The 20,605-nt window shown below is 45.2% G+C and overlaps 1 protein-coding gene across 1 annotated transcript in view; it reads left to right on the forward strand.

The window, feature by feature from the left end:
- Positions 1-9,920: 9,920 nt before the first annotated feature.
- The window catches only part of IL17B (interleukin 17B), a 58,702-nt gene continuing 48,017 nt past the window's right edge, over positions 9,921-20,605 (forward strand). Inside the window, exon 1 of the mRNA XM_078652981.1 lies at positions 9,921-10,219. Coding sequence (XP_078509107.1) covers positions 10,199-10,219 — 21 coding nt within the window. The 5' untranslated portion in view covers positions 9,921-10,198. The remainder of the gene's footprint in view (positions 10,220-20,605) is intronic.

Genomic DNA, 20,605 nt, shown 5'->3' on the forward strand with positions numbered 1-20,605 from the left:
TAATCAGACATAAAGGACAGGAACAGGACAGCCTGCATGGGAATGGGATGGCAGCTGCCGGGGGCAGGATCTGGGAATTGGCTAGCTTTTAATAACAGTGCACAATATTTATAGTTAAACAAATACATTACATTCAATACAGGGGGCGTAGCAGTAGGCGTGGTTTGTAGCAGTCGCGAAAGATAAGGGCAAAATGATGTAACAAGAAGGCGTGTACAGGGCGTATACATAGACATGTGATGTAAACGTAACAGAATATGTCATAAAAAGGGGCGGAAACATGGAGGGGGCTACCTGAGCAGCTGGGACCTCTAACCTAGTGGTGCGCGCAAACTGGCAATGACGTGTTACCAGGGAGAACTGGGGGCTATGACTTCTGCCCTAGAAGAGGAGACTAAAGTCTGGAGGGTCAGAGCGACATGTACCCAGGCATATCTAGTATCTGGTGTTTAGAGTACATGTTGATAGAATCCAAAAGTTATCAGGGCAAAGGCTAACAGACACTAAGACTGGTGCATGCATAATTCTATATGTAGTGCGTGTGCGAGGAATATTCTATGAATATTAATACAGTATTTCTCTTACATGGAGACATAAAGGCTAGACCATGACGGAAACTATTGATGTGATTCAGTAGCTTAGGAATGCAGAGAAGGAGGGCTGGACTGATAACTAGAAACATAACATACTCTTGGCAGACTGGGAGGCAGAGCCAGGCCGGGCCGGGCACTGCGAGGCATGAAGTAAGTGAAGGGTCAGGGATACAGGTGGGGGCTGTATCGCTCCTCGGAGAGGGTTCAGGAGACAGGAGTTGAATCTGAGTCCGGGCCCTTTTGAGGCCTAGAAACGGGGACAATTCAATGAATTAACATGCACACTGTAAAACGTGGCAACGTAGGTTTACATAGGCCTAATATTCGTTGTTTTCACGAGGACTGGAAACTGGCATACTAGAGATGGACACAACTGTAATTGCGTCTTTAATCGATCAGAAAGGGGATACATGCATATCGATCATGCACATATGACATAACATGGGGAACACGTAGGCACATATGACATGGTAAAATTTACTTTTCCACAGGAGCCTGCTGGCGCTGCCGCGGCCCAACCTCGCTGAAACCATCTTCGGAGCCTGCTGGCGCTGCCGCGGCCCAACCTCGCTGAAACCCCCTTCGGAGCCTGCTGGCGCTGCCGCGGCCCAACCTTGCTGAATCCATCTTCGGAGCCCAACCTCGCTGAAACCATCTTTGGAGTCTGCTGGCGCTGCCGCGGCTTGACCTGGCGGAACCTCCCAGCTCGAGGATTGAGGGCTGTGCGTAGGGTACCCCCGTACCAACCTGGTACTGAGACTGTCCCGCTACCCCTTTCCCGCAGTTACCGAGACTTTAAGGATCCCCCCGATCCGTATGTACATAGTACCGAAAGAACCAATCATTAATGCTGATAAAGATTCTAAGAAGTTATCCTCTGGTGTGGTGTCCCTTTGTAGTGGTGTGGTTGCTCTACTGTACGATTCTAAGAGAGGAGCCTCACTCCGGAGGCCCCTCGACGACGCTCGGCCAAACTCCATACGGAGAGGTGGGACTCGGGGTGGTCAGTCAGACATCTTCTGCCTCCCCAGGATCCGCCTTTCTAACAATCTAAATTACACTTGTCCTGCTTTGTGGGAGGTCCCAGAGACACATTCCTTAAACACAAAGGGCCCGATTCACAGAACTAAACTTACTACCATTTTGGTATTCACAGAAGGAACTTACTCATTTCGGTATTCACAGAAGTTAGGAGTCCTAACTTTAGTACTCCTAGATGCCTTCTGTGAATACCGAAAGTCTTAAAGTTAGGATTTTTCTCAGTTTAGGAGTAGTGAAGTTAGGAGTCCTAACTTTAGGAGTCCTAAATGCCTTCTGTGAATACTGGAAGTCTTAAAGTTAGGATTTTTCTCAGTTTAGGAGTCCTAAAGTTAGGATTAGGAGTTTAAAGAGCGCCCAACAGTTCCCCCAGCAATAAAGTTTAAAAACAAACAAACAAAAAAGCCATTGACAAAGCCAAAGCGAATGACCAGCTGCCAGTGCCAGACCAATTGGCTTTATCAATGTTTTATTGGAATTGGAAGGCTTCTCTAAAGGCTGTTGCCTTCATAACCCCCGAACTTGGCCCACTCTAACCAGTACACTTCCCACATATCAACTCATGCATAATAAAATTACACCAGGCGTGTGTTTGTCGTTTTTCATGACAATTCTTCACCACAGTTTTATTAACATGTACGATCTGTATTTTATGTCATTGTAATCATAAATCACAGTGGCCAGTCATAAATGATGATGACAGGGCAATAAATCAATTTTGACAGTGTCATAAATCATTCTGACAGGATCATAAACGGGAGACTGATCATAAAGCTACCATAAATCAATCAAAAACTGTCATTAGCTTTTCATAGTTTTTTTCAGAGTTTTATATAGTGTGAACTTGACCAGAGACATCGGTATCAGAGAGCTTTACATAAGCACCAGTTTCGTTATAGATGGATACATTCATTTTTTTGTTTTTTTTGTTAGGCACGGGGGCATTAAGTGATTGCCCAGAATCACAGGATGTTGAGAATAGTCATGAAACCTTTTACTTGTTGAGGCCATCAATCATACACACCATTTGGGGTCATAAAGTGTTTTGTTGGCTTTTTCTCTGATTAGGAGAAGGGTAGTCTCTCACTTCTGTTAGGCTTAACTCGCTACCTTGTCTGTCCATTTTGTGCCCTGCCATCCGGCGGGTCTAGACTGCGAGTGCCATGCTCAGCTTACTCCCCCCGTCAGCCTATTCTCCCTGCCATAAGGCATTCCTCGGTAAGTGGCCTTCCTCGGGCACACTGCCCTGCCTGTGTGCCTCCTTTACCAGCAAATGTACCCCTTTGTCCTCCTCATCACCTTTGGGGCTCACATCTCCAGGCTCCCTTTTGCTTTTAGGGTTTGCTTCTGATTCCTTTGGGTGCAGTCTGCCATTGCCATGGCTGTCCATAGGTTGGCCCAGAATACTTTGATTCCTTCTTCTGACAGGTGCACCTTATCGATCACATACAATTCTGGGCGTTTTGGGTTGATCAAGCTATGCCTGACACTCTCAAAGCTATTAGCCTTGCAGTACTTGCTGATTGCAATGTGTAATTTCCTTCTGTAGGTATCCTCTGCCCCATTTGACATGGCCCCACACCATGTTAGCCTAGGAATTATTTCTGACCATATGATTGTGGTGCTGCCAAAGGACTTTATCACCTCTGTTAGCCCTACTTGGATGTCGTGGAGGAGGTCCTTCCTCCCAAGCTGAGCGAGGTCATTGCCGCCCAGGTGTATTATCAAAACATCTGGTTACCTGGCAGATGTTGCCTGTAGTTTGCCCAAGGTTGATGATAGTTGTCCCCATCTCATCCCCGGGTAGCTCCTCCACCTAATGCTTGTGGCTTCTAGCCTGCTCACCTGCCTGCTGCCGCTGTAGGTCCACCATGTCTGCATCCGGTGAATGAATAAGAGGCCGACCACCCAAACTGTTCTGGGCCAGGACCCTAGGAAGGCTACACGCCTATTGTCAGTTTGTGTTTACACCAGCTGGGGCCTCACATGTGTTTTATACTCGTTGGAGTGCTACCTGCCCACTGACCTGATACCAGACTCTGTCATATCATGTTGTCTGTCTGTTGTTGATGCCCCTATACTGAAAGAATGGGACCCGAAAACTGAAATTAGCTCAGTAGGTCCCTCTTCATGTGCTTGAATAGTGGGCCCTCGCACTGCCATGTAAGTGTACAGGCAACACACTGGGTAGTATCTGGGGTCCTCTATGCAGTGCAGCTGTACCCAGGACCCCTTGCCAGATTGGTCTGTTTTTGACTTTCCTAGCAGAAGCTTCACCATTGACATGCCTGGCTTGACATCTGTTGCTTACCACCTGCTGTGCTCTCATCCTTTCTCGCTGGGGCCACAAGCTCGCTCACCCTGAATGCCCCAGAAAATGCTGTTGAGAAATCTAGTGTGTCCATTATCTCGGTCAGCTTTCTAAAGTCTATGGGTCGCCTCGAGTCCTGTTTCTTCCCTTCCAGGTGCTTGCAGGCCTTCATGGCTGCCCTAATATAGTGCAATGCTGTGGGGTCCTTTCTGTGCTTAGTTTTGAGAAGTCGGCCACTGCTGCTAGGTGGGTTCTGTGCCCAAGATTTTGCTTTCTTTGGTAGGTATGCCCATTCATTGAAGCGTTCCACAGCCCTAGCTGTGGCTCCCGGGTCCCCCAGTGTCTGGAGCTCCGCCCCCCACATGCATCACCCTGCTCATATTTTTTATATTGTCCTGCTGCACTGGGCATGAGTGCATGCTCAAACAGAGCTGACAGGTCTGTTCCATCAGCTCCCACAAATCCTTTGGTAAAGGGGTCATCCGCTGGTCTGCTTGTGGCGCTAGCCTTCTGAACTTGCTTCTCTGAGAATGAGAGAGTGCATCAGCCAGTGAGTTCTCCATCCCAGGGACATGCCTTGTCTACATGTCAAGATTTCCCTCTAACTGTAATCTTACCATGCACCTCATTAACCTTAATATCTTTGGACACCTCGCAGTTCCATTTTTTATTTCTTGGTTGTCTGACCACGGTGTAAGTTTTATGTCCCTCAGTCTACCTTTCCACACTGTCAGTGGGGAACAGCTCAAGAAAGGAGATGTTCATGGTGATGCCCAATTCCTGTCATCTTCTTGGCCATAGCCCTGCACACCATTCCCATCCTAGTATTGCACTAAACCCCTAGCTTCCGGCTGCGCCTGTGAAGAGGGCTATCTGTATAGCCATCACACTTGCTTCTCTCCATATAAGGAGCCCAATAAAATCAGCCAGAAATGAGTCCCACATTATCAGGCTCCCCTTCAACCTAGCCTTATGATGTTTCTCCCACAAACCTGCAGTCAGCTGGGCAAATAGTCACCCCACTGGTATGACCCTTGAAGCGAAGCTGATTTTGCCAATCAGTCTTTGCAGCTCGCGATGTGTAGCCTTCTATTTGCTGCACCCTTATTTCTTCTCCAGTACCTTGTCTTATGATAACCTGGATGTACCTGCCAAAGAGTCTAATTCCATCCCGAGGAGCAATAGCTTTGTTGCCAGACCAACTGTCTTCTCTGCTGTCATTGGCATGCCCAGCTCCTTGGCTAGCTCTTGGAATGCCCTCAGTGTGTCCCTGCACTCCCCTGTCCCAGCCCACCCTACGAACCGGAAATCATTAAGGTAATGTAGCTTGCCTCCCTGAGCGTATGGCTTGTGCAGGGTCCATTCTAAAAACGTGCTGAAACACTCAACGAATGAACAGGATACTGAGCAACCCATAGGCCCTTCCTTGTCAAGATACATTTCTCTCTTGCACTGAAAACCTAGCAGGTGAATGATATCTGCGAAAGAGGATTCAATATCCACCTTCGCCACGAGAGAGGTCAATGGCATCCTCCACTTTTGAGTACCCCACTGAGCATGCCTCTGGGCTGATCCCATTGTTTACTGATGCTTCCTCTGGGAAAGACAGGTGGTGTATGAGTCTGAACTTTTTGGGCAACACTCCCAGGGGTCAGGACACCAATGCCTGTGGGAATGGAGGCGATAAGGGGCCCTCTATTCCCCCCAGTCCGTCACCTTTTTGATCTTCTACTGTACTATCCCAGAGTACCCCAGGGCGTATTTAAGATTCCTCACTCTGCCAGTGGAGACAGATTCTTAAAATGAAATTTTAAAACCCTCCTCAAACCTTTCACCAGTAGGGCAGCGTCCTTTCTATTATTGTACCCATTAGCTAGCCTCATGAGCCGTAATGTGTAAATGAAGAGACCTGGCAAGCTGGAAACATCCACATCTCTTATGCCCCCACCCCCCCAAGTGCTCTTGCCACGGCTAGTGCTTCTTCTTCGCTTTTTGGCACCGCTGCCTTTGTTGTGCCTGCACCCTGAGGTTGAGTGTACCCCTGACAGGATGTGCAAGCATGCCTAGACTTGCATTCCATACCCCATGTGCATTCGTCTGAGTCGTATTTCTAGCATATTTCAACTAACTTTTACTGTTTTCCAGCTGTAGAATGACTTAGGCTTGTAGTATGACCTCTGTGTATCAAAGGGCTTCTCCCCTTTTCCTGCCCAACCCTTGATCTCCTTGGCACCATCAGCTTGTGTATGAAACCAGATACATCCACCTCATCCCATTCCATTTCAGGGTGTGTCTGCATTTTTAATCTACAGCTCTTGTCATATTCCAACCACCTCTCTCCTGGGATTTGGCTTTGTGCTTCAAGTATTTTGGAATTATAGAGCCAGAGGTATGCTGCGCAGTGCAGGAACCTTTCACCAATCATGCATGCCATTATCCAAATTGCATCAATCCAGTTATCAAAATTCCTTTCTTACCCATTTACTCTATCACCTGTCTTCCTCTTTCTTGTCACACAATGTCATGTCTAACCCTCTAACTGTATGTCTAGCAATGTAGAAATGTTAATAAACTCTTTCCTCCAAATCCTTTACTTCACTGCCAATGGGATGAGACTTGCCAAACCTGTTGCTCTTGTGACCATTGATGGCTGCGCTTTGTGTAATCCTCTGGAGCTTGCCCCACTAAGACTGGGTTTCACACATTTGATGCCCTGCTCCCTGCTGCGCCACCCCAAGCTGCCATGAGTGATGGTAGCATCCCCGCCGTTGACCTGCCCCATGTCAAGATTGCCTTACTCCTGACTCTCTGCCTCCCCCTGCTTGAGGATCTTGCCACAGTGTCACCGCCAATGGTAGGCCATGTGGCTCCTTTGCATGTCCCTGAAATGTGTACCTTGGCTCTATCTAATGCCATGGGAGCCCTGACATGCCTCCTTCTTGTGCAAGTTTACCTATTGTGCCGTGCACTGCACCTGAGCTATTGAACAACGGTGTAAATTAGTTCAAACATTTATGTTCAATTGCATTGATATGCTGACCACTTGCTGCTTTGCTGTTGGCTTTTTTGATGGATCCCACCGTTGCCAAGATTCAGTTCTTTTGAGAGCGGGGTCCTGCCGCTTTAAGCTCCCTGCACGAAACTCAGCTGCCGTGCTGAGGAGAGGCGTGGCACTTTACAGCGTGGTCATCAGTTGCTGCTGGGTGCAGCGCGTCTTCTCCAGCCGAGCTCCGATGCTCTGCCGCACCAGTCTGGCCACCGAAGGCTTGATTCACATTGCTGCAGTGGTGTCCTGAAAACCTTGGGAGTCCTGAGCTGCGTTGGGCAGAGGCTGGGATGAGGGTCCGGTCGGGGTGGTGCAGGTGGAGTGTCTACACAGCCTGGTTTGTGGTGGAGAGTGTATGGTCCCTCTGAGGCCGCAGATCGATTGGGAGGATCGGGAGAGCAATACCAAGACGGGTAACTTCTTCCTCCACTTGATCTTTGTCACAGTCCTCTTCTTTCTGGAAATTCATCGATCTTTCAATAAGTATTGCATGCTGCCCCTGCTCCTCGAGTTCACCATTTACGGGGGCAGCACTGTCTTTTAACCCCTAGATCCAGCTAGCCGAGGTGTGGCTGTGCACATCCCCCACCATAGTCGGGTCCAAATATTCTTGGGCCCGGATTGGCCTGGCATTTTTGTGCCAAAGTCGGTGTGCTTTTTTAATACTGGCGGTGGGGACGGGATGCCTCCCCCCTTTGTTTTTTTGGAACTGGAATCTTTGGGCCCCCAGCATATGTTATTGCGCCAGCCCCTGATACCCCCTTTAGGGGCGGCCTTTGCCAAAATGGCAGTAGAACTTTGGCGAAATTAAGCACAAGATTTAATGATGTGTGAAATAGTATGACCCCCTGAAAAATAAAGGGACAATGATATCTATATTTTGGTGGTATTGACTTGTAGGGAATCAATGATGCACAGAAGGAGTACAACTTAGGCAGATAAAGGTAGATGCAATGAGAGCTCTGTGAAAGTCTGGTGGGAATTTATTTGTAAAAGGGTAACTTCATGCACAAGAAACTAATGGCGGAGTTTGAATTTTGTTGGTAGTTTCTGTTCAACACTGTAGCATATTTTGATACAATGTGTGTTGTATTTTGTGTTTGCTGTCATGAAAGCAGTGGTTTCTTTAGCAATGTGGTTGTCTCCATTATAGAAGCAGTCACTTTGGTGTTAGGTGGAGCAGACAGTGACAAAGGAACGGCTAGAGGGGCCTGGCAGCTCTTACTGTCATATTCAGTTAATTGAACGCAAAACTTTGAATAACAAAAAAGCAAAACAGTATCATTGAGAAGTAGTGATATTAACGCCTTAACCGCGGCGGCAATTCTGCCGCGGTGCGGGCGTTCTGATGAGTGGGCGGGGCTGCGTCGGCCGTTGGCAATCGGCAGCACTGGGGAGGGAGTGCTCCCGTCGGGGAAGGGGTTAAGCTTTATTGGGAAAAACCAAAGGAAATGATGGACGGAGCGTTGACAATACAAGCACTCACCCCCAGTCAACTGATCTGGGTTTAATCCATCACCATTCTTTAGCCCACTCTGCCACCCCAGTTCAGACATGGCCATATGCAAATCAGTCTGACCCTGTGCCTCATGGGAACAGTCCACCCCGAACTGCCAAGCCATGCCTTCCCTGGACTGGAAACAAGCTACCGACCGGAAACAAGCTACATGTCTGAACTGGGGTGGCGGAGTGAGCTAAAGAACGGTGATGGATTAAACCCAGATCAGTTGACTGGGGTGAGTGTTTGTATTGTCAACGCTCCGTCCATCTTCACCTTTGGTTTTTCGTTAAGCTTTATTGTTCAATTACCTAAAATCGTTACAATATACTATCATTACAATAATCTATAAAGGGAAAAAGAGTTAAAACCCCACACAAATTGCTACAAACTATAAGGGAGTTAAAACATTAAAAACAGTTATCCAAACTGGCAGTAAAGTGCAAGTGCATAAAGCTTAGTAGGGAGTTTTGTCAAGGTCTCTCTTGCTTGCTAGCCGCTGGTTTCTTTTTGTAACTTAATTTTCTGTGACAGTGCGGCCCGGATTTATTCTGTATATTTCCCTAGCAGCGCAACTGTTTGAGCTGTTTTAGCAGAGAAACACAGGTCTGAGGCTTCTCTACATCCTACCAGACCGTGAGACCTGCAGATGGGAAGTACCAGTCGGTGCTGCTCGCTAGCTAACTTTGGGCATCACAGCAGATGGAGCCAGGATTCACGATGCTAACAACAAAGTCGACATGCAGCTGATTTGTCCTTCCGGGCCCAAGCTGGGTTAAAGTCATTGAGAAGTATTTTTAAGAAGACTTTAGGGTTCAAAAACAAAGCTAATTAATAGGAGAAACAAAAAACAATTGCTCCTCTCGTGGGAGAAATTTTAGGTGCGCTGATGGAAAGCCAAGCAGTATGAGATCTGTTGAGATGGCAGATGTATGTGTGCAGAGAGGAAAGCAGTGGGTGATGCTTGGAGAAAGACTCGGAAAAGGAGCTGAGGTTGGTGTAAAAGTCTAAGGAAAGTCCACGCACTTTACACATGTAGTGTGAAAACAGATATCCACATTTAAAAATTGAAATGACAATTGGAATCTCTGAGGTCAAAGATGTGTTAGGGTCACCTTGAATGAAGGCAGCTGTAGATTATGTGAGGGCGCTCATAGGGATTACTGCAGGAAATTGGAAAAAAGAAAGTTTTCGAATGTAGACAAGTCAGGCCTAAGCACTGCACACCTGGTTGGGCACAATGGTCAGTACGCATTGTGTTTACACCATTTTACCTGTACACGGGTTCACACGCTCGCCGTCTGCTCTAGACTTTGTGCGCCTTCCCTTTATCTCGCGTTCCTACTTTTCAAATAGCCGCAGGTTAAGGGCCTTTGAAAGCTCTGAAAGACACAAACAAACAGGGCCTATCAGCCCGGTGTGTGTACACAGTGTGGGAAAGCGGCATGCTGGGAGCGGCGCGCACGCCACGCACACTCCCCCGGCGGAGCGCGCCACCGGGCGCGAGACAGAGCGAAGCCCGGGCCTCTGTCAACATCCTCGTCAGCACCTTTAGAAGGGTTTTGTGTGCCATGTTCCACCCCCGGGGAGATTAGCTCTGATTAAGCAGGTGCCTTTATGCTCACAACACACACCCACACTTATGCGGAGGTCTTGCTACATTGTCAACTTTATCATTTTTTCCTCCAAACGCAGCACTGCGTGGCTGGAGAATGACGTGTCCATGGAAACTGGTAGGTGTCGAGATGGTTTTAATATACGCATGTATGTTCATTTTTTTTATTTGTAAGATTTTGCGATGTGGTGTTTATGTTTTGACTTCCCAAAGGAAAGAACTTGATGCTTTTGGTAGTGTCTGACGGTATGATGTATGTCATGTTAATGACTATGTCATAGATGATATTTAGAGTGAAGCTATCCAGGGTCGCTTCATGGCACTTTGACTGAAAAGTGCGCATCAATGGCACAGTCGACAGTTTACGATGATGAGAACAGGTGCAGAAGAATAGACAGCGCCCAAGGGTAATATATATATATATATATATATATATATATATATATATATATATATATATATATATATATATATATATATATATATATATATATATATATATATATATATATATATATATATATATATATATATATATATATGTATGTATGTATGTATGTATGTATGTATGTATGTATATATATATATATATATATATATATATATATTAAAGTACACCCAATTGTGTATTGTAAAGATGTTGCAAATCGTTAGTGTGCTATGACCTCATATAGGTACGAGGCCAAATACAGAGTTTTTATCCATAGTAATAGAACTCTGAGATGAACTAAGTTCACTTTTAGGGCGGGTGGCATATTTATTGTTTAAACTACAGAAACTACTTTGAATCACTTGGTCTTTTGATACTTCTTATGACAGAGATCCACTGACTACTGACATCAGCAAATATGAAATATATACTAGAAAAATAAGTGCGTTAATATGATCTTTGTTGCAAACACATACTAAGCAGTTTAATATCTCACTTTCATACCATACTGTGAGTTAGAACGAGTGCTAACATGCAAACAGGTTCTTGCTTTCCAGCAATGAACTGCAGTGCTCAAAAATAAAAATTGTTCCATAGATGTCTTTTGCTGAGTTCTTATTACTGCATTTTCAGCAGGAAAAAGTTTAGAAGAAAGTGTGCAGAAAAGGTAACAATCCCTTCTATTGTACAAACAGCAACAGTTAATCTGCTAATTTACCTATTGGCCTCTAAATTGGGTATGAGCTGTTTGTATATATCTGTTGAATGTCTTACGTTTGAGATGTTTGGTATTATATGTACTGTGCAATGAACAAACAATTAGATACCACATACAGAGCAACAGTTAAAGTACAGTTAAGGTTAAGAAAAAGAATCGGAAATTTGCAAGTTATGGTTAGCTCTGCAATCTATAACTCACACAAGCCTTACAAATATAACTTGGGCACTAAATGCAATACTTATGATGATAACTAACAATAGTTATGCCAATAAGTAACTACACGTAAAAGCCCAATATCCTTAAATGTTAACACTTACTCGAACCAGTATAAAATAAGTATATAGATTGTTGTTTCAATGATAGTACTAATGGTAATGAGATATGTAATCTGACCTAGAAGATCATTTATTTCATCTGTTACATCAAGGATGAGGTCATCAGCATTCTATTTGGTGTGGCAATTGTATTTTACATAGCTATAGTGTGAGTTAGCATATTGCATATTGTGGAATTTCAGTGATTTATCATTTTTAATTCATAACCATAACTGTGTTATTTTAAATGGATTTCACAACCTTTTTCAAACATATGCTAAGGTATTCTAATCAATCCTAACCATAACTTAACTTTAAGTGTAGTTTCTTTTGTGAATTTATGTGTTTTTGGAGATAATGTACTCTGTACTCATTTCAACTCACACAGACAGCCAACTTTCACTGCGCGCGGCCTTCGGTGGAGTTGCCGAAGGGTCTCATCTCCAACCATGCCCTGCTGCCTACCTGCTGTGGGCATTCAATCCTTCTTGTGCACACATTAGCCTGCACACAGTTGGGGTGGGCCAGAGATGCTGATCCTATCTCTCCGTGGGCAGCAAAACTCCGTGTGTGCATGTTTTCTTCTATGCTCAGTAGAGTTTGGTTACATGGCTGCCCTGCACCAGTATCATTGGGCATCCAACCACGATTGCAAACACACGGCTGTGTGTGGCAGGAATTGGATGTAGGGTCTGGCCCTGTGTATGAGGTATAGCACATATGCATATATGGGATAAAGTACCCCTACTGAGCATTATAAAGATATTGCAGGTCATGTAGAAATTCCATCACCATATAGAGGAAGAAGGTCGAAGAGCATGTTCTTTTATAAGGTTATAGAACCCCAATCCGACTTGTAATATCCTTATCAAGTATGGCAGGGGATCCTTTATTCAAAATAATACATGGTCACACCATCACGTTTCCCACAGACCACTTACAATTGTGGCGCATAGCTCATTCATATGTAAGAGAGAGCATATTTGCAAACATGAAGAATAAAATTAGAATCGCTAGTGCAAATTAAACACATAAAAAAGCTTAGATATTTGTTAAAAAAAAGTAGAATCAGTTTAATACGTCATGTTTAAAAAAAAAAAGATAGTTATTCAAAATGTTTAGAAACATGCTAAATGATTCTAACTTTTCTTTAATTACCTAAGGAGTGCAAAAAATAAACATGTTTACATAAATTAAATATCTCCTTTCACCCTATCACTGTTGAGCTGGAAAAACAATGTAGAAGAAAGAAAATAATAAAAGATTCTTTTATTATGCTCCCTGATTATGCTGTCTTTGCCTTCCGCTGCTCGCTCTAGCAGTAGCCATTGTGACGTCAGAACTCAACTATAATAAGTTATTACAGTTGAGCAACTCATTTTTTTCTTTATAATAGGCAACTGGGTGTGTCACAAGTGACCTATTATAAAGAAAGAGACAGGTTACTATTCAGCAATTACAGAATCCCATGTATTATAGCCATATAATATGTGGGAACTCGCAATCTCTCGATAATGCATTGTGTTAATTTTCTTATAATCGGCGTGTTCTGATATCAGAAAGCTCTAATTCTAAGAAAATGTGGTACTTAGATGCTTGTAATAAGTTGATGTCACAGTGCTTGAGGCACAACGACCTTGGAATTTGGTGCACATGCACCCAAGCAGTGTGTGTGTAGAAGCAGTTTTTAAAATAACTGTCACTTCACAGAGATGGTGCTTGGGGCAGCTTTCCAACTTCCCTCATTGTGTCTGGGTAGGAGCGCAGGCTGTCTGAACCAGCCTGCAGGAATGAGATAAGGTGACCCAGCTAAGAAACAAACAACATTTCTTTTATGGTTGAAGGCTAGAGGAATTAATTTTTTTTGTTCCTCTACCTTTCACTTGTTAATGTAATGGGTTTTGTGTTAAGAACGGGCCAGCTGGAATGGTGGAACTATGCCACGGAGCATAATGGCAGCTCACTGAATGACTCCGGCACCGGGGATGATCTACCCCCCTTTCATGCCATAGACACTGTTCCCGGTTGTAAAGTTGGTAGTGGAGAGGCTCCAGAGGGGGCGTGCTCCGGTGTACCTGATTTAGGGGCACTGGATTTGTGTGTTCAGGGCTCCACCCTCACACACACAGCTGCCAGAGTGCAGTTTGATGTGAAGCGGCTGCTAGGGGCTGCATGGACTATGGCAGCACCCGATTCCTGAGGGAGTGTGGACGACGGATGCGCAAGAGCGAGGTGCTCCCGCCCTTGGGATCTGACCACTGGGAGAAGTGATCCACTCGCGGGAGAGGCGATTCCGGTGTTGGAGGCTGCTCCGGTCATTTAGAAAGGACAAGGGGAACCCAGTAGGTAGCTTAGGACCATGGGCATCAAGTATTTATAAGGGAACAAAAGGGTCCTCAGCAAATAAGAATAAAGGTAAGCAAACAAATATTAAATAGACCACAATGGGCTACTATTAAGTTCACAGTCCCTTGTCCAGCCGGACAGGAGGCTGCTCCGGTGGCCTGGTGGAGGGTGCTGCTTCATGTGCGGTGGCTACTGAGGTGTCTGCCTGGACTGTGCTTATCGAGGGGAGAGGTGCTCCTGTTCTCAGGTCCCACCCGTGTGCATAACAGATTCAGTGGCAGTGCTTTTTGCTTCCATGCTTGACTGGTCCATCTCATTAGAGGCTTCTTTCATCGGGCGCTCATCCCTCACCACATTGGTGTGGGGGCTTCTGAACCACTTGAGGCCTGCTCCTCCTTGCCATTTCCTTATTCCGGTGGTGAGGGTGGAGGACTGCTAGGAGATACCCCCTCCCATACGTGGACTCCCGCCTATTGATGTAACTGGCCTGCTCTTGGGGTTTAGGGCGTTCGTGGAGGTGCTTACCTAGAGCGTGGTCTTTTCCTGGCACTACTAATTTGGTTCTCTATTTGAGGAGGGACTGTTTATCCAGGACATCTGGTCCCCGCTTTCCCCTTGGACAGTGGTACTTTGAACCGTTAGTATGTTGGTGGTTCACATACTAATAGAGTGACTTTGGCTGGGACTTGTGCGTTGCTGCTCAGTTGGCCCTGGAACACCATTCTTGTCTCCCGGCCCCTCGAACGCTTGGTCTCGCCTGGTATGTCCCCGCTCCTGAACAGGCCCATGCTGCCAGATCTCCTGGTGATCTCTTTCTGCTGGCCAACGCTCCACTAGCCATTAAACCTAGGTATGTCGGCCTTTTTGACGGTGAGGTGTGGCCTAGGATGGTGAACTTCTTTGGAACTGTTTTTCTAAGTGCCACTGGACATAATGCATACGCCTTTGCACGGAAAAGTGCAAGAGCATTGCCTATGCTACATCCTCTCTCATCATGCCTGGTACAGAGGCAAGAAGACAGCTGTATGAGGCACTATTAGTGGGTACCTCACGCACAACTGTGACTACTAACCCTATGGCTGAGAATACACTGGCGATGATCCTCAAAAAGGTAACTGTTGTGAGTGCCAAATTGTCTGCCTTCAATACCACTATCACATCCATGGCGTCTGATATCAAGTCCTGTGGTCTGATCTGCCACAAATGCATTTAAAGCTCAATTCCACAGACAACAGGGTGGATGAACAGGACAGGATCTACGGTCAACAGCTAGGCTGGGTTACTGGCATTCAGTGACTGCAACAGAAGGTGGACTTGAAGGACCAGGCCTGGATGGATAATATCTGGCTCTATGGGATCCGGGAGGGTTTGGAGGGCGACCGCATGCTGGTCTTCCTTGGCACCTTTCTACCCACTCTGACCCACATGGCATTCAAGAAGCCTTCGGAGTACGACTGTGCACACAGATTTCGGGCCCATCTGGGGCAGTCCTCTGGCGCCCCTAGAGCAATCATAGCATGCCTTTTGCGCCATCAATTTGTCAGGGCCATCCTGCAGGCAGCAAGATAGAATAGGAGAATGTTTCAGCGCAATGGAGCCCTGATGCACATCACTGCAGATTTCTTGCATGAGATGGTGGTCACATGCAAGAAGCTGCTGGCACTAAGCCCCGCCTACGAGATGCAGGGATCAAATTTGGCCTTTTCGACCCAGCCCTGATGATCATAATCAGAGCGGCTGGCATCCTAGTTCGATACATTGAAGTAGATGATGGACTCGCTTTCGCTTCAATTGGAGGAGGGTGAAGAATCTGCACGAGCCAGTGGACTGAATGCCTCTCCTCCTCCTGAATTCAAACAGAGAAGGCCTAGACCAGATGATCGATGTCTGGAACCAGGGACCCCTCTGAAGTACAGACCTACAACCTCCTAGGGAGCTGCAGCCTACCCACTTCGACCCTGGTTCTATTCTGCTTCATTTGTCCTAGAAGTTCGCCATGGTCCCATCCATGATTATATCCTTTGTTGTACTTTTGAATTGCATTCTCCCCTGCTTGGGCCACTGTTTTCTTATTTGTTCAATGCTTGTGTTGCTGCTCATTGTCATGGATGGTTGCGGGAGGGATTTCCGTGGGCAGCTGGGGTTTGGTGCTCAATTCTTGATGGGCCAGGCCTATGTTTCCCTCACATCAGTAGACTTAGAGCCGATGAAGAGACGCGCTCATTGATCAGCTGCCCCCTTATACTGCTCTATATCCCCTGTGTGTGACTGAGTGACCCTCAACAGACCTTCCCTTGATGGCATATGACAGGCTGGCGCGGTCCCTTCGTGTCCCCAGCCAGAGTTAGTTTCGCAGACTAAAGTTTGTTAGTCACGGTTACTCACAGTGCACAGTAACAGACACCTCACAGTCCTCATTACCACACCCACTCTCTCCGCTGACACTACTATCTCCATAACTGGTTAGCAGGATTGCACTGAGCTTAATTGGGCTTTCGTTTGGGCAGATGCTCTGGGACTTGGACATCCACCCTTCGCTTCTAATATCCCAAAGTGTATCCCTTCTTTATACATGACAATCCCTCTCCCATTGGTTCAGGACTCACCTCTCTGTGTTGTGTCTATGAATGTTAATGGCCTTTTCAGTTTTGTTATACGTAAAAAGATCCTCAGTTACTTGCAATTCCATAATACGGATGTGACATTATTGCTGGAATTACATTTGCACACAGGTGAGGTGGAAGTTACGCAGGTATTGGGTGGCATACTATAAATTTAGAGTCTATTTCACCTAACTGCCAAGTCTCTTCCCGCTCATATTGGAAATGTGGGGTGCTGTCTTCATACATAAATCTCTCCCACATACTCTGTTGAAAACATGGGCTGATTCTGAGGGTAGGTACATCTTCGTGAAATTAAAACTGGGAACACACATTGCTGGTTTGGGTGCGGTATATACTATTGTGGGCAGTAAAGCTACCTACTTTAGCTACCTGAACAGACTTCATACAAAGTTTGTCGAGACTGGTCGTGGGAGGGTGACCGGAATGTGGCAGTTCTCGACTAGCTGGTCCACCTGACCATCATAACTCCTAGGACAGGGCTCAGCTCACAGATCCACTGGCTGATCAAGGCCTACTGGATGTTTGGCGTCTTGTCCACCCCTCTGATAAGGACTTCACTTATTCTTAGGTGGTTCATAATTCTTCTTTTCAGCAAGATCATTTCCAGGTGAACCACTCACTCCTCTTTCCTCCTGTTTCACTTGGACATTTTACCAGGCCTCTCAGATCATTGCCCGGTATTATTGAGGATTAGACCCCGGCGACAGGTTTGTTGTGCATTCAGGCCTCCAGATACGGCCTCCCAGTGAGAGGACAAAGCAATGCTAAATGCTCATATGAGGGTCTACCGAGCGGATATTGAGCACTCGGTCGCCTCACCTCAGGTGGTGTGGGTGGCTAGGAAGGCTGCCTGGGGAGGCCTTCTGATGAGGACAGTGTATGGCGAAGCGCCACTGTGTCACTGAGAACCCGCTTGGAAATGCTAGTGTCCTCCCTTACGGTGTCCCATAACAAGATTCCCTCAGTTGCTAATCACCATAAGCTGAAAGCTGTCAGGTTTGAATATCATGCACACTACACCACTACTGTGGAAATGGCGCTCACTAAATTTAAATGAGAGAGGCGAAAAGGCAGGCTATCTTTTAGCCTTTCCACTGCGCCATCCAGAGGCTCAGTTCTCACTACCGGCCACCTGCTACTCTACAGGCCGACTTAAACTCCCTACACATATTGCAGAGGCTTTAGCCTCCTTCTATGAACACCTCTATGATTCCGACTGTGGTGATCTTACACCTGCTGAGGACAGGCCTCCAGTCACTTTCTGGTGCTGATGGATGAAGGCAGGGCTCTTTTGGCAGGGGACATCATCCTCGATGAAGTTAAGGGAGCTATAGTCAGTTTACCAACATACAAGTCACCGGGTGAGCATGGCTTCCCTGGTGAATTTTATAAGATCCGTGCATCGTAATTGGCACAGGTGTTACACCAAGCCTTTTGGCAGGTGTATGTAACTGGGACCCTGGGCCCTCTTTCCCACAAGGCAATCATCATGCTGATCCCAGTGGATGATAGGAAGGAGCCTCTCCACAGTGGTTCATATTGCCTCGTTTCTCTGTTAAATGTTGACTTGAAAATTCTGGCCAAGATCCTTGCTAATCCAGCTCTGAAAACTTATACTATCTCTGATCCAGGCGTCACACAGGAGATTTGTGGGGGCCGCTCTTTTCGGATTCATATGCATACAGTGGCCCATCTCCTCTGGTACAACAAAAACCACTGATAAAGGTAGAGAACAATGGGTGAAATAGGCAAACTACTCAGAACAGATATTCTCTACCTGTCAGGATCAAGGTGTGCTATACATCACTGATAAGTAAACACCTAAGAAGCTGGCCTACTGACAAATAAATATACCAAAGTTGAGATATCAAAATGTATTAATGATAAATTCACATTATTTAATTATTAAACATTTAAAAAGACAACCAAACTCGTACACACACAATCTCATACGTCCTTGAACTCAGGGTTCCAACCATACAGAAAGTACCAACAGCAGCAGAGTGACAAATGGACCCAAAAACTGCGCTCTGGCATTAACATTAATTACAATGATTGAAATATATACTGATCATTAGACACAACAGTGGCAGAGTAAATTAAACGTATATAAAAGTGAAGAAACAATACATGCAAAAATCCACGAAATTCAGATCAACAAGATTGATCAAGCTGAGAAATTATTCATAAGCATTTAATAGTCCACAGAATTTTTTAATGCCGACGCGCGTTTCGGTGTTAGACCCAGATGCTGGTCTCACCTTCCTCAGGCTGACTGTATCAGAGGCAGTGACCATGGGATGTGCCTAAGATAAACAGACTACAATAATACATAATGTGTACACAGCGGATAAGGGGTTAAAAGGTCAATAAAAAGTGTATATGATTAATGGCCTAAAACTTAAATTAGAGCAGAAGGCACAGTTTTACCTAAAGTTTGCAGCGTTCAGCGTGTCAATTCGCTGCATAGGATCGCTTCCCTTGCCATCTTTTGAAGATCTTTTATACGCTGCCCGCATTTTGCGTTAAGACTTCTTTTCTATTTCCTGTACACTTTGTTTTCATGTTTTTATTGTCTCTTTTTTCATACGTCAACCGTATATTTGTTCCTATTAGGTCCCATCTTGTACCTTCTTTGTATATATTGTGGAATTCTGTTTGCTGCGGCTAGCCTGCCCGGCTTTGAGTCCAGGTTCTCTATTTATTGTTTTTTGGCATACATTCTTTTTTATCTCATTTTTGGGCACCATTTCATTATTTTTCCCCGCACCATTTGGTGGTCTAGATCATTGGGATTGTATTTTCTTATCTATGCCTAATACTAGCCTTTGGAAACACCCGTGGCACACCTTATCTGTTTGTTTTCTATATTAGGTGACAGTATATTTTCTCTTTTCTTAGCTATTCCATCCTAACTATATTCTTAGTGTGCACTTGTTACCCGGAGATTGTATCTTGACAACCTTTTTTGAAGCTGTGCCTTCTGATCTAATTTAGGTTTTAGGCCATTTAACATATCAACTTTTTATTGACCTTTTAACCCCTTATTCGGTATGTACACATTATGTATTATTGTTGTCTGTTTATCTTAAGCACATCCCTTGGTCACTGCCTCTGATACAGTCGGCCTGAGGAAGGTGTGACCCACATCTGGGTCTAACACCGAAACGCGCGTCGGCATTAAAAAATTCCTGTGGACTATTAAATGCTTATGAATAATTTCTCAGCTTGATCAATCTGGTTGATCTGAATTTCGTGGATTTTTGCATGTATTGTTCCTTCACTTTTATATACGTTTAATTTACTCTGCCACTGTTGTGTCTAATGATCAGTATATATTTCAATCATTGTAATTAATGTTAATGCCAGATCGCAATTCTTTGGTCCATTTGTCACTGTGCTGCTGTTGGTACTTTCTGTATGGTTGGAACCCTGAGTTCAAGGACGTATGAGATTGTGTGTGTACGAGTTTGGTTGTTTGAATGGCTGAGTGAGCGTGGGATGGGTTATGAACTGTATTTTTAAATGTTTAATTAATAATTAAATAATGTGAATTCATCATTAATGAATTTTGATATATTTTGATATCTCAACTTTGGTATATTTCTTTGTCAGTAGGCCAGCTACTTAGGTGTTTACTTATCAGTGATGTATAGCACACCTTGATTCTGACAGGTAGATAATCTCTGTTCTGAGTAGTTTGCCCATCTCCTCTGGTACTCACACTATGATGAGGATGAACGAATGGCACAATCACTGGATGCAGAGAAGGAGTACTACCGGATTGGATCGCCTTATTTGTTACGGGTTATGGAGCGCTTCCGCCAAGACTTTATTTTTAAAGTTAACTGGCTCTACAACCAATCTACTGCACCGATAATCTGTGAGGCCACCTTTTCCACACAATTTGTATTAGGAAAGGCACAAGTCAGGATTGTTCGCTCTCTACTTTACTCTTTCTCTTGTCCCTTGAGCCCTTGGCGGTTGCCATCAGAACGTCGTCCCTTTTACCTGTTATACCAACTGCAGCAGAACCCATTAATTCTTCTTCCACAACATCCTGATGATG

This window comes from Lissotriton helveticus, chromosome 7 (assembly GCF_964261635.1).
Source record: "Lissotriton helveticus chromosome 7, aLisHel1.1, whole genome shotgun sequence".
NCBI lineage: Eukaryota > Metazoa > Chordata > Amphibia > Caudata > Salamandridae > Lissotriton > Lissotriton helveticus.